General features: G+C 38.3%; 1 protein-coding gene across 26 annotated transcripts in view; it reads right to left on the minus strand.

The window, feature by feature from the left end:
* The window catches only part of FOXP1 (forkhead box P1), a 627,100-nt gene that overhangs the window by 87,168 nt on the left and 524,690 nt on the right, over positions 1-15,242 (minus strand). For 24 of the 26 annotated variants that reach the window (XM_045832497.1, XM_045832486.1, XM_045832489.1 and 21 more), the window contains 3 exons: positions 7,492-7,629; positions 6,355-6,444; positions 731-878 (listed from right to left, as the gene is read on the minus strand). In XM_045832497.1, the coding sequence (XP_045688453.1) occupies positions 731-878; positions 6,355-6,444; positions 7,492-7,629 (376 nt within the window). The remainder of the gene's footprint in view (positions 1-730; positions 879-6,354; positions 6,445-7,491; positions 7,630-15,242) is intronic. The other 2 variants (XM_045832498.1, XM_045832499.1) reach the window with 2 other exon arrangements.

Genomic DNA, 15,242 nt, shown 5'->3' on the forward strand with positions numbered 1-15,242 from the left:
AAAATAGAAAGGAAAAATGAGAGAAAAGTCAACAAAAAAACTCGTTTTCATATTTGATAGAGCTTAATCTTTTTTTAATCCTTACCTGAAGAAACATTTATTGATTTTAGAGAGAGGGAAATGGAAGGAGAATGAGAGAGAGAAACAACAATTGGCTGCCTTTTGTACACGCCTGACTAGGACTAAACCCACAACCTAAGCAAGTTCCCTGACCAGGAATTGAACTCAAGACCTATTGGTTTGTGGAAAAACGCCCAACAACTGAGCCACACTAGCCAGGGTTAAAGAGTTTAATCTTAACTGCTTACACAAAAATAAACCCGAATCTATCCCTAGATATTAAAAAGTGACATTTATAAAGCACTACTAAGATTTCAAACAAGGTACATGACAGAAAACAGCTTAAAATGCCTAAAGAAAAAAAAAGTTCAAAAAAATTCATTTGTGATTCTAAACTGAAAACGCTAGATCTGATTGCAATGCTAGTAAGTTGAGGAGCATGGCTTTCTCCCATTGTAAGAATATGCATCAGTGGGTCACCAGGTTAAACCATCAGACCATCCTCCCTTTGAACTGTGGTGTCAACAAGAACTGTGACTTCTCCAAAGGTTCATCATCACTACTTCATCCAGCTTTTCTTCTGTGTGTGCATGTTTCAGATAAGACATTCCTCAGTGAAGAGCTGGACCTTACCATGACATACCCTGGCACCTGTACACAGTTCACCCACCTTGAGCAAGGGGCTGGAGGGGCAGTGAGGGCTGGCCCGGCTGCAGTGTGAGGAGGCCTTGGCGCTGCAAGGACAGGAGGTGCTGCTGCTGGAGCTGCTGCATCTGCAAGAGCTGCTGCTGGAAAGCCAGCTGCTGGGGAGCCACCTGCTGCAAGAAAGAGAGACCAGGGAGAAGAACATGAGATGGTAGACATTTGCTGTTGCAAGAGAGAGTGAGACCTGTGCCCCAGGAATATGAGATGTGGATGTCTAAAACCACTGCATCATCCAACACTGATAGCAGGAAGTCCAAAACCACCATTATCATCCAACACTGAGAGTGGTATGTCCAAAACCACAGCAGTATCCAACACTGACAGTGGGATGTCCGAAACCATCACATCATCCAATGCTGACACTGGGATGTCTGAAACTACTGTCGTCGTTCAACACTTACAGTGGTCACTAGGGTTGAGTGGAGGCTCAGTGTCAAGACTCATGTGAAAAGGACTGAACACCACAGCTCTGAAGCCAGGTGATGAGTGGAAGCAAGCCTGCCTGCTGTGCTCACACAGGAAAAGAACTCATCAATCATATTAGCTCTTCCTATAGTTAGAAAGGCATGAGTTTGGTAGTCAACATGTGAACTTTGATATCTTTAATTAGACACACTAGAAAGAAAACTGCAACACCACAATGTACAAAGATTGGAACTCTGGACCTCTGAGGTGTGTAAGAATAAGCTGCCCCCTTCCCATGCTGGGAGAAGCTTTTAACTACTCTGTTTATCACTTTTGACATAAATAAATGAGAAAAAAAATCAGACATTTGAAGAAGAAAAACTTCATCTAATATTGTTAATTAGCCATGACAAACGATGAAATAACATTGTAAATCTTTCATAGAAAACAGCCACTAGATTTTAATTACACACATTCATAATTCAGCAAACAACACCATACTCAACTGTGTCTCATATGAAGGACACTGTAAGCTTCAGATGCTTTCACTGGGCTAGAGTTTCAGAACCCTCGGGGCTGGTGTCCAGCTTCCCCGGGCTTTGTTCTTGAAAAGAAGGGGCTTTACGGTTTGATAAATATCTTTTTGTTGATTGGACAATGACAGGAGGAAAACCTGTGTTGTGTAAAACATCAATACATCATTCCTGTGTTTAGCAGGCCTTGCTCCAGCCAAAAAAATTAATGTAGATTTCCTCAGTAATTATCTGAGTGATAGAAAGATAATCCAGTGCAGCAGAACAAAAATAGAGGGAAATTATCTCATATCCTTAATCTGTGAGGAATCAGATCAAGGTGGAGGTCTCAGCCACATCAGTGCTAACAATTCTAAAGGGAAAATTAACCCTTCCCCATCTGTAGCCCCCCCCAAAAAAATTCTTTAGGAAAAGAACAAGATCCATTTTGCTAATTCGAAGTATTAATCAAAATATCAGGGAGACTTTGCAACTAACAGGACTACACAACCCTGTCAGAGCTTTTTATTATCACACTTTACTAACAACCGCCTTCACTTAACCTAACGCATAACCTCGATCTGATACCTCCATAAAAGGGTGTACAGATCAAGACCTTCTGATGCCAAGGTCAAAGGAAGAGAAAAATGGTGGTTTCCTTTCAGTCTCCATGTAGTTTATTTTACAGTAAAAAAACCATCATTCTCATATTAGCAACCAATTTCAGACTTACTATCATGCCACTGAGAAAGTTAATTGAGTTTCACTCCAAAAAACAAATTCTATACCACTAACAACAAAAATTTAAATAAATTTAAATGAAAAGCCAGTGTTTTCATTTTAAAAACAGCATGCATAAAATGATCCACTTGTTTTCACCCTTTCCCAAGTTATCACATTAATGTAAAACCCAATGATAGTTATATTCATGTCAAAATGACTTTTCACTTTTTCAAAAAATATTAATTCATGGCATTTTAAAATAAGGGGGGAGGGAAAAGAAAAAACCAACACTGATAAAATAAAAGATCAGGTCTCTATCTCTTCTTGAAGAAGAAAATAATGGGGGTGTGTTTGAGTTTAGGGAGGGTATTTCCTGTCTTACTGTAAATGAAATGTTTAAAAAATTGTGTATTTATATAAAATGACTGATGGCTTTTCTGTTGTCACTGTGGCCATCCCTAGGAAAGCTCATGAAAGCTGTCCACGTTTGAAAAGCCAGGATATAAAAGTATACAAGGCCCATTGTCCAAAGAAAGAATTTAAAAGCAACAGTGGTTGCCAAACTGCTCCCCACCCAGTTACCAAACACAGGATACGAGCCCATTTGTTTACTTCTCACAATTGAATGCACACAAAAAAGGTCTCCGTGCAGTCCCCTCAACAGGTCAGTAGTCAGTGTTAAAATGCTCAAATGCCCTGATAAACCTTGCATTTCGACTACCCTCCCTGGAGCTGCAGTCAAAGGTCTGTTTTCCTTTCTTCGGCTCCTCCCTACTGCCTAACATAAACTGTCATAACTGCCTGGGACAAACGGCCCTTTTAAAACAATCAACTTAGCCTACCTCACCCACACAGGATGGGAACTTCGTTTGTGGCTTGACTTACTATTAATTCTGCCTTCTATTTTCCACACCCGCTCTGTAAGCAGTTGCTTGATTCACCAGCTGCATGGGGGCCAAAGAGTATCTGTCTATCTCCCAAGGAAGGTTTCAGGTCTAACTCAGTGTGGAACCCAACTTTACCAAGGAAACATCTTTGAGGCAGCTTTAGGAAAAAAGCAAGGGATGGTTTGTTGTTTTGGCCAGAGTTCAAGTGACTTACAGCAAAGGTAATCAAAAGAGGGAAGGGGGGATGGTGGAAGAAAATTTGACAATTAAAAATTATGAGCCACTAATGACTGGGAATTCAGTAAATTAATATACTTGTTCCATCTGTCAACATTCAAGTTCAAACCTTGTTTAAAGTCAATACCACCACTCCACATTATGAAATTGCTACCTTGTGACTCTATTTCATTGTAGCACAAAAGGACCACCACCTGCATAGTTTCAGGAGACTACCTCAGGAAATTAAGAGTCTCTTAATCAGTGTTACAATGGGTCTTGACCAACATATCTTGGAATCCAAGCAGACCTGCCAGTGTGTCTGTCTACCCTCAGGATGTTAAGGCAACATACATTTTGTTAACTACCTTTGCCTTCAAAATGGACGACAAAGTGTGACCACAGCAAACCTAATGTCCTGGAGATGCTAAAATGCTACTGCAATCTCTCACCTCCTTGTTCAGGAGAAAAGTACTCCCTTTCCTTTCCCACCACCCTTCCCAAACTCAGACACCAGCAGCATTTCTGTATGCCTAGATGCCCGCTTTCTGACAGCAGCAATTTGGGAGAGTTAACTTTTATCCTTCCTTCTGCTGCGTAACTTTCCCCTTCACATTTCTTTATCTGCCCTCTGAACACATCTGAACTTTCATGTTCTCCCAGCATGCAGATGTGCATTCCCAACTATGTCTAACAGACCAAATAAGAGGTTAATAAGAAGTGGCAACAGAAAGGAAAAACACAATCCCTGGTAACTGATAAGAATGACAGTGGCAGCCCTTTTTTGTTTGTCTTCAAGTATAGAGTTAAAGATCTTTAAAAAACTAAATTTTGATGCCTTTGAAAAGAAAGAAGCACAAAATAACAACAGGGGGTTATTGCCTGTGAGCCACAGGGGAGAAACTCCATAATTCTTATTCTCCCTTTTGAAGGCTGTTAGAAATCTGATTCAAAAAAGCAACGGCAGAAGGGGAAACCTCTTGAGGCTGTAACCATTTCCTGTGATCATGCATAATGTGCTTCAAAAGTGGGTTTTTACCAATTCTGTTGATCAATTGCACCTCCTTCATATCCCTTCTTTTTTCTGCTGTGTTTACATCTGATGTGACTCAATGACAAGCACTGTCTGAGACTGAGAAACAGGCCTGTCATGTTGATTTATGGGCGCATCAAACCACAACTTGTCCAAACTGAAGCTCGCAGTTCATTAATTAGAGAGTTGTGACTTTGAAGTCAGCTTTCAGACTGTGGTTTTTAACATTTGGCTTAATTTATATGCTCTTGAATGTGGATCTCTAAGGGAAAAACTGAAATTCCCTTCTTGTCTTTGAACTTCTTTTGACCGCACAATAATCATTTCTTTGTCCAGAGTGATGCCTGCAATCCCAGAGTCATTAACGCGCATTGAACTGCCACTGATGAGTAAGCCCTACTGAATTAGAAAAACAGCCAGCAAAACAAAGCTGAGAGCCTTCTGCACAGTGATATCTCACAATTACATGCCTTCCCTCCCTGTGCCATTTCCATTTTAATTACTGTTAGTCCTTTAGATTTACATTTTAGACACTTTTTAATCTGTTTCCTTTTTCTATTATAGCAGCACCCAGTAGCACACCACTGTACATAGGTTGTGTCAGCATTTTCATTAAAGCACCTCCTCCCTTTCACCCCGAAACTGCCCCTACTCTACAGGGGGTTATATACAGGCTGATAAAGAGGACTCCAGGGTGAAAACTTGGAAGGGTATGGAAAATGCACCCAATTTATGTTGAGGGAGGAACCGACAAAGGGAGAAGGTCTGGGTCATTCCCAGTGGGTAAAATCAGTGCTTCCTGGCCTCCACGCTTGTGTGGCAAGTCACCTGGGAAGACTCCTTCCCAACCAAGGAAAGTGGTCCCCTGCCTAGGGCTTCTTCACTAAGAAGCCATTTTTAAATTGGACTATTGAGCTGTTTATCGAGCTATAAATTCTGCCATTCCAAGGAGCACACTTAAATGAAAAGCATTTCAGTCACTGTAAAAATATGAGGAAGTTAAGTTACATAGGATAACTTTGGAATGAGTAGAAAGATGTCACGATAATGCATGTGTGCATAAAAATACTCCCTCAAAATGACTAAGACTCATGCACAAAAGAACAGTACAGAAGGTGAGGGGAACCCCTCTCCCTGTCAAAGGCCTTACCATTCATGGAACTAATATTGTCCCTTAACTGGGTGGGATACTGTGCAATAACTGTGTTACTTTCAAAGTACTGTGAAAATAGAAGTTGCTATAATGCACTATCTTTTGTTAGGGAAACACACACACTCCAAACTGGAGAATTCTGTAATCTTAATTTGTGTTACTGCAGACTTGCCTTTAGCATCTACTATATGGCCAACTTGCAGGAAGAAGTTAAACTAAGATTGTAGGTGTTTAATCTTGCTCTAACTTTTTGTTTGTCCAGCCTCACAAGAGATTACAAAAAAGGCCATCACCACACACCTAAGTTCTCTGAGCTGGAAAAAATAATCAAGTGTGTGTCGAAATCAAATTTTACTGAAAAGTGCTTCACTTCCCCCAGGTACCTCTTGTGAAAGGAGCCTGGAAGGTTCTGCCCACAATCTCACTTCCCAGTGCTCACACGAGGTATACCTGAAGTAGTGTTATAAAATACATGATAGCAAACAAATAGAACTCAGAAAAATCTGCGCGAAAACAGGACAATAATTCTTGGTCTGAAAGCTGAGAACCGATAGAGTCAGCTCAGTTGTGCAATCATTTAAAAGATGAATGACAGTTTAATAGCCACTAGATAGTCCTCTGGGATCTGTGGTTTGAAAGTAAAATATGTATTGTCGGTACCTCTTTAGGCTGTTTTCCAGCATGTTGTTGTTGTAAAAGTTGAAGCTGCAACTGCTCCTGTTGTTTTTTATAAAACTCTTGAAGCTGCTGCTATAAAGAAAGGAGAGGATGGTAAGTCACAGAGGGTAGCGCCAGTCCACTGTCCCTCTTGGTTCCATACACAAACGGTGATTTGAAAAATAGCATCCTTTTATCTGTAATGGCCTGACCTTTAGTTTGAAACTTGATAATAAATTTCAGCACACACTGCCTAGTCTTGGCATTACTGTTTGAAAAGTAATATCCCAAATGAACTGATGAAAAACATACCATTTTCTACACAAATTAATTAAAATAAGGCAAGGGATGACCTTTGATTGTACAACAAAGCCAACATGCCCTTGCTGAAAGAGTCTGGTGAATCTCCACTGCAAAACAGGCACACACGTCCTAAATGATAGGGTTGAAAAAAGCTGAGGCTATTTAATGTGTGCATCAGCACCATGGGTAAGCCAGCCTCCTTTGCACCCTGTCCCCACACCTCACCCCGCAATGCTGGTCACTATAGTACTGAATCTCATCTTTTCCATTCAGGTGTTCATGAAGTCTGAAGATTAGGCCTCCATAGCACAATCGCAGCCAGAAATTCATTTCAGCATTAGCACAGGTGAAAAAAATAAAGGCAACTATGTACCTTACGATTAGCCAACCTCAAAATGGTTCTTTAAGAAAAATAAATAAATGAATAAAACCCGCAAAAAAACAAAACTTGGTAAGTTTCTAAGTTGAAGTCACGACTTCAAGAGCTGTTCCATTAAACTCGTTTCCAATGTTCTCCCCACTCTGCTTTGATTCACATCATTTAGAGGCCTCTGGGCTTACCAAATAAAAGAATGTAAAGCCACATAAGCCTAAAAGATCTTATTTCCACTAAGTCCAATTACAGCCCTATTCTCAGTCCATCAGGTGCGCTCCAGGTCCACACCCAGTAACTCTGGCAGAGTTTCTCTCTTTCAGGGACGCAGATGAAATCTGTCCTGCCCCACACTCCCTGCTGTGCTTATTCTGCCAGGAGGAAAGCTGCTGCTCAGGTGAGGGCAACCTGACTGGAGTGATGGGCAGGTGTGCAAGACACAGAGCAGGAGGAAGGACAGTTACCTGTTGAAGCATGAGGGCCTGCTGCTGCTGCAGGAGAACCTGGAGCTGCTGAGGGCTCAGCACTTGTTGCTGGAGGATCTGCTGCATTTGCTGGGGAGTGATGACTTGAGGTGTCATCATAGCCACTGACACGGGCACCTAAAACGTTAGCACAGGATAAGCAGGAGCCAGGAAACCACATACACACAGCACTCAGCCTTTCTAGGTTCAGTGGCTGTGGGTCACCAGACTGCTTCAAGAACTGACCAATTTCCCATGCACAATGTACTTATCCAGAGGGGAGGTAGCAACAGAGCCTACTGAATCTATTATGAAGTTTATTTTAAGCAAATAATGAAAGAAAACCCTGCAGCACTGACAGGTGTTTCAGGCATTCTTGCAAGCAGACAAGGACAGAAGGCTTAGCTAATGTTGTCTGCAGTTCGGTTAGAACAATTTCAATTTCTTATTAATGAGTTTTCCGTCAGAGTGAGCTGTAGGAAGTCAACACAAACTTGAATTTTGTTTTAGCGAAGAAGGCAAATGGGATCCAGTACCTGTGCAGCTGGAGCTCACATGATTCATTTCCTCTGTGGATCGTGACTTTAAGGACAATCAAGGGATGCTGAGTCTTGTGGATAACTGAACCTTGGACACACCTTCTGAACTTAAACACAGACCCTTCCTACAATGCCTTTTGCCCTTCCTTATTCACCCAGCATACAGATGTCTCCGTTCTTTCATATTATGTGTGATACCATTAAAGCTGCTTTCCATGACATTTCAGTGACAAACAGCTCCAGTGATGAACTTGATAGCATTTCATATTTGCAACTGTTAACACATTTCTGCACGGGCATCTCTGCAAGGAACCTGCACACAGTATCTTGAAAGGATGATGTCTTGTTCAGATAAAACACTGACATTAAAATGACAGGCTGTCTTGGCCAAGGTTACACAAATTGTATTCAAGCGGATACCTAATGACAATGCTATGAATTCTGCAAGCTTTCTAGAATGTAATTTAGCTATTCAAAATAATCACTGCACTTGTGTTTAATTTGCAGACTACATTGAGAACCATTTTGTCAGTCCCTGTAATACAAGGAGACTATTTCATGAAAAATCACCCCCCCCAAATTTAAAAAAAAAGGAAAGAAAAAAACAATGAAAGAAAAGACAAAACTGTATGTCTTCTAACAGTAATATTTAAGCATCTTACTTTTCTTTGGTTTCTAATCAAACATGTGACAGCAAGAAGCAGTAAAGGATATACTTTGTTACAAAGGATCTGCTGTCATTTCATGTATTACAATAAAAGGTAATAACATGTTTTGCACTTTGCCTGTGTGCCACTTTAAAAAAAATCCAGCAGACAATAGCTGATCAAAAGATAAAAGAATTTAAAAATCTTTCAGGGGAACAGTAAGCAAAAATCGAGAAATGCAGTATTAATTTTATGTAACATAATGCCTTAATAAGCAGTTTATCTTGACTTTTTCACATGATTTGTCCTGTCATTTGCATAGCAAGCTCTCATTCCTAATTTCACAGTCATTATGCACTGATGTCCCGATTTCTCAGCATCACTAATTTTGATGAACTAAAAATGGTTCTTGAAGGTCAGATTCATGTACAGTGAACACCCTGCACTGTTGTCTCGGGTATGTTTGTGTGAGGATGTTTATATATAAGTTTCTCATTGTTTGGAAAACACTAACCAGAACATTTGAAAAATTTCATTAACCCAACTCTGGAAGGTCATCAACGAATTCTTTCTATTGCAGCGGCCTTTCAAATGTGGATGTAGATACATTGTAATTTAAAACAGATGGGAATGTCTGAATATTTTTACATGCAAAAAGGGACAGATGTATATGAATGGATAAATTATCCTTCTAAAAAAAGACACTACTTCCAAACACAAAAATATCACCAACAGTTTACAGTGGACTTCAATCCAAGGCAAACACCAAGAAGACATTATCGAAAAACACCTAACCATCTGTAAACTAATTCCAATTACTCTACTTTGTCTTACATTTTGAATTTTTCATTATGTATTTGGGTGACAATCACTATCTTCTGAGCTGCTAAAGCCAAGATATCACAACAGAAGTTTACTTTTCCTTGAGAGTTGCATCATCATACTGGGAGGCTTGATTAAGTAAACAAAAGAACCACATTTAAGGTTCTTTTCTCCTCTGTGTTCCTTGGATGATGTGCAATGTAAATACTCTTGAGCCAAATTTCTGATGGCGATGAACAAGAAAATAGACAGGAATAGGGTGGTGTAAGATCTAAACTGGCGATGAACACAAAATTAACAGTGTTACAGCAGAAATCATCACAGAAACCACACTTGATCACAATTTTTAAAAGAACTGTGGAAAGCCTATGCTAGAAAGGGGTACAAGAAAATTTTGTGGGGGCTGATGAAAATGCCCTCTATCTTGATTGGGATGGAAGTCACACAGATGTATAAAATGATCAAAATTTTCCCAAATGTACACTTAAAATGAGTGCATTTTATAATATGCAAATTATACTTCAATAAAATCAATTTAAAAAAGTTAAAAGGACTGACATATAATTTTTAAATCTTTACATACAGCCAACAGTATAAATTTCCTCTTCCCATAGTTATTCAATTTTTGTAGTCATGTTACAAAACAGAAAAGTGAACTTGGGTCTCTCCTCCTTTTTCCCTTTGGACATTAAGATGGAGGTGCTGATGAGTTTTAAAATGCATAAAGCAGCAGGCACAGCCAAAGGGAAGAAAGAGGCAAGAAGCCTGAGTAATCCTCCAGCTTGGGGATCGGCCTCTGAATAATCAGAAGTGGGCTATTATATCCCGATGGCCTTACCTTTGCTTTTACTATCCGAAACCACATTTTCACACCAGTTAGCTTTGAGCCTCCAAAGTGGACTGGAGATTAATTTATAAATGTGATAAAACTGAGATTTCCTTCCCCAAAGTTTATGCTCCATGTCATGAAAATAGGTTCTGGAAAGCTTTAGCAAACATACCCAAATGGACAGAAACCATTGTGGGATAGAAAGGTGTGTGTGGGGTAGGGGGAGGGGGTGAACGCATTTTAAGGCTTTAAACAGCTAAGATTTATAGCCTACATACCCCTCCCTAAACTCCCAATGTTCCAGTTTTTCACATAGCCAGTCCCTACTAATACCAGGAATCAAAGGGCATGCAGTACCAGCGAGAGGCTATTAGAGCCCACACTTTATTGCCCATTACTACTGAGGTCATTAGCAGCAAGAGTGATTGTACCAGTCTTAACCTATTGATCACTGCAACTACTATCATTTAATCCTGTGTTGAATGTCTGGAAAGCAGCTAAAGGCACACAAGAGAGAGTGCTTTAGCATTGAAAAATATGGTCAAAGCTTAGAAATTACACGTTGATTCATAAAATCTAGCCCATGGTTTACATCAATAGTATTTAAAACAGTCATGTGAGTTTTTCACTACAGTACTCTAATATTTACGGGCCCCTCTTTGAGAGTATTCAGTCAAAACTAAAACTTTTTTCCCTGATTCTATGCCATCTACTTTACCCTCCTTGAGAAAAAAAAATAACATTAATATCTGATATTTTCTATGCTACAGGGCTCATGCCTTAATTGACAGTTCAACTTATTTCTTGCTTTCTTTCTCAAATGAAAATTTAAATACAATGCAAAAAATTATATCCCCAATACTGTAAGTACCTTAACTGTCTGAGTATATAGAAATGTGTATGTTTTATGCGTTAACAATGAATCATAAAAGGCAATTTATGAAGAACTATAATGATTCTGCCTAGCTGCCTTCAGGGATCAGAAATTCAAATTAAAGTTCTGGCAGACATTTAAAGAATGCTAGCATACAAAACTGAATTTAAAAAACACACACAGTTAACACTCTTTAGTTGAGTTTCAAGAGGAAATTTTGAATGAAAACATACACACCGGCACGTGTGTGAAACTGCTGACTGATAGCAACTGGGTGTGGCTGACCCCAGGTGTGCATAAATCTGCCGGAATGGCAGAAATACAGGTGAGTTTCAGATGCTGCTACTACGGGCCTGTTGCCACCTTAATATCAGTAACTGGCAAAATGTCATTAGCACTAGCAAGTGCTGTAAAAAGCCCTTACACTGCTGTGTAAATTTTGCCTGATACAGTTGTCTTTTACTTCAAAATGACTTCATATCATCTGAACAATAGAAGATAATTAAAATAATATGCATTATTATTTTCTTTTATTCCCAACAAGCATGGTAGATGATAGAAGAGGAAAAAAATCTAAAAAGCTAACAAATAAAAACACCCATAGAAACAATACGTATTTTTAATCTAGGAGACAATTGGAGGAATTGAGTGAGAGGGAAGACACAATACAAATAAGGAAAATAACATAACATGTTTTTTGCTTTCTCTTCAGTTTACACTCGTATGATCTAAAGTAAATATTGCCCAGTATAAACATACATTAATTTTGTACATCAGCTTCTTCTCATAATTGCTATGTGTACAAATAATAAAAATGAGAAGATGAAGTATTTTAAACACAGTTTTATTTCACTTAATCTGGATTAATACTTTAGAAACTATTTTTCATCTCTGGTCTTTCACCACACGTATGTCCCAGAAAACTCCAGTCCTATACACAGTTTCGGCTATATTTGGATGATAACTGACCAGGTTAGGCAGTGATACCTGGTTCGTCAAATAACAAGAACAAAATAAGTTTTAAATCAGAAGGTTCCAGAACATCAAAACAAACCAAAGAAAATGACTGCACAAAAGAAATGAACTATACCAAATTTTACCTAGTCATATAGAATAGCCTGTGTAGAAGAAACACCACTGCTGCCCTGAGAGAGACAACAGTTTTCACAATTAATAAGCCAACGGATAAAACTAATATATTGGCAAATGGAAAAGTTAGGAAGCTTCTATCCGCCCCCATCATATCTAGCAAGGACACATGCATGTGTGCGCACGCGCGCGCACACACACACACACACACACACACACACACACACTCAGGGAGATACCATGCTAGGCAGCTGTATCATAGAGAAAAGAAAATACATTCCTGACATAATATTTCAGTCTTGAAAAAATTAAAAAGCCTACTATTCATGTGGGAAGTGTAATTCTGTTTCATTATGGAATTCTGCTTTTTGTATAACTCTTTTAGAGTTAGCTATTTTGCCACAATACTGTACAAAGCATTAAGGCAGGTAATGGTTATTATATTAATGCAAAATCATCTAAGTAGTGAGTCATTAGCATAACTGTTCTCTCAGTAACAATACAACCACCTATTAAAATTTCTGAAAAAAAAAAAGGCCTCTTTAAAATGCAATTAGCATTTCATTTTTTATCATGTTGTTTATTGCATTCTATCAAGAAAGGCTATCTTTCTTTCAGGAAGGATTGTATGGCTAAGACTTGCCTGCCAATCAGGAGTTATTTCAGGTTATCAACCCTAATAAGCAATCTCAAGCAAAGCTCCTCCAGCTCTTCTTTTCTTTTGTCTTTAAATTTTACAGAGGGGTCAGAAATTCCTATTTGTTTACAGCAGACAATTACTGGAACCTCAACTGCTGTCCTCTAACATCCCCCACACACAAGGTTACTCACTAAGTGCCAGCAGAATTGTTTTAGCTTCAATAAATATCAACTTCATTTGCATAAAAATGTAAAGTTTACATAAATTAAATAGCTTCTCCCATTAGCAACTGTTAAATGCAGGAAACAATGGAAGCTACACCTGAAAGTAATCATCCAATAAACACTTATGTTTTCAACTGAGCAAGTATTATTATTACTATTTAAAGGGAAAAAAGCTTTTTCCTCCCTCAATCCCTTCCTCCTGTTGAAGAGATGGAAAATAATTTAGTGCACGTGAATCAAAGCTGCTATGATAGTTTATACTAACAATAACAACAACAATCATTTTTAACTGCTGCAAATCGGAAGGGATTACTCCAAGACGATACCTCGGAGAACCACAAAAAAGATTTTATACACAAATTTTGAGCTTCTGAAGAGAAAAGGAAGAGGCTTTGGCTAAATAAGTTTTCTTAAATTGAAACATTATTCAAAAATAGTAAAAGAGGTAGCTGCTGTACCAATCCTATTTGAAACACATACACAATCAAAATAAAGGATAACTTGCAGATACCGTTGTAGGTCAAAGGATACTATTAAATGCAGAAAATGGAGTCTTTATCTTTGCTCAATAAAATGTTTTTCTAAGACTAAGAATAAAATGTACAGCTCTGCTTTTTTTCATGCTTTAGCCAGCAAAGAAAATATCACAGGAGCTTAACTTCAAATATGTGTTTTTTTTCCCCACATTATTGAGGTGGGGGGTACTATAATGGGGTTGAAACATTCAGGTAGACCAAAAATAGATCATTCCAAAGTTGGATAAGGCCTTACTTTTAGGGTGTGTTGCCTCCTTTTTCTAGAATTACAACTTCAGTTTCTCAAATTGTGTAATTTCTCATTCCTGTTTCCAACACCTTCACCTTATACATCACAGTTAAGTTAAGGGGTGCAAATTAGATTCTAATGAGAAAACATCAGTTGCTTCTTTGACAATCTCACCATTCACTGATTTATTTCTAATGAAGACAAAACCCAGCCAAAAGCTCCCTATGTGTTAAAGGTCAAAATATGTTCAAAAATACTTAGTAAAATTCAGGCAAATGGGAAAGCTGCGAGGACACATCTTATGAAATGGTGTGACAATTAGAGTAATTGTACAAAAAACCACCTTCAGAAGAAAATATAAGAAATTAAGCTACCACAATTGTAATAGGTTAGATGAAAAAAATAAAAATTTAATGTATTCTCCCCTGTGTCATCTTGTTTTGTCAAGACATCAAATAGAATTGGGAAGTACAAAATAACAAGCCCTTGAGAAATCAGAGAAGCCGACCTTTTTGATGTTGTTGATTTACCTTGTTCTTAGTTATTTGAACAACAATGTTTCAGATTTAAGGGCAAGATAAAACTTAAAAATTAAAACATGATACCAAGGTATTCTAAAAAAAGGGGGGGGCACCATAACATTTAGACTGCATCTTCATGCTTTTAACTGGCTTTGAAAATGAGGCATGATGTATGTGGTTTGCTATTCACTATTCTCATCCTAAATTAATTTCTTTTCAAACAACTGCCAGGTTGAAGAGATTATTCCTACAATCCTAAAGTAGAGGCCCAATTTAGCTCTTTCCAGATAATACTGCAAAGGACTGTTTAGTTAAGAGGTACCTGAGTTTTCTTAAAAAAAAAAAAAAGGAAAATAAGGCTGAATTATATGAGGAGGGAAAAAAGTATTGCTCACTCAAAATGACTAAAATGAATGTCCAGAAATATCGTGCTGCTTCTGTTTCCAAGAAAAGAAATCTTTCACTAAACAAAAATTTAGTTTAGGGGGTTACGGCTATCACCAAATCTAGCCATGCAGGTATACATAAAGTTGCGTTCCTTCTTTCCCCTGAGGGACCCACAGCTTATCAGAACGTTAACTCCTAGGCTTACTTGTCTACACTTTTCTAAAACAGTGTGTACAGAGATGTATAAAATCAATATATCACAAAATAGCTCTCCCAATTTTTATATAGCTTCTTCTACTAGAGAATATACCCGAACCAAAAATGTTCTAAAGGTACTAAAAGTAAATAACCCAGTATTTACAAATACTACGATTTGTAAAACTTGCACTAGTTAATAGCTATTTAATGATTATA

This window comes from Phyllostomus hastatus, unplaced genomic scaffold, assembly GCF_019186645.2.
Source record: "Phyllostomus hastatus isolate PE091 unplaced genomic scaffold, TTU_PhHast_1.1 phas_contig_16, whole genome shotgun sequence".
NCBI lineage: Eukaryota > Metazoa > Chordata > Mammalia > Chiroptera > Phyllostomidae > Phyllostomus > Phyllostomus hastatus.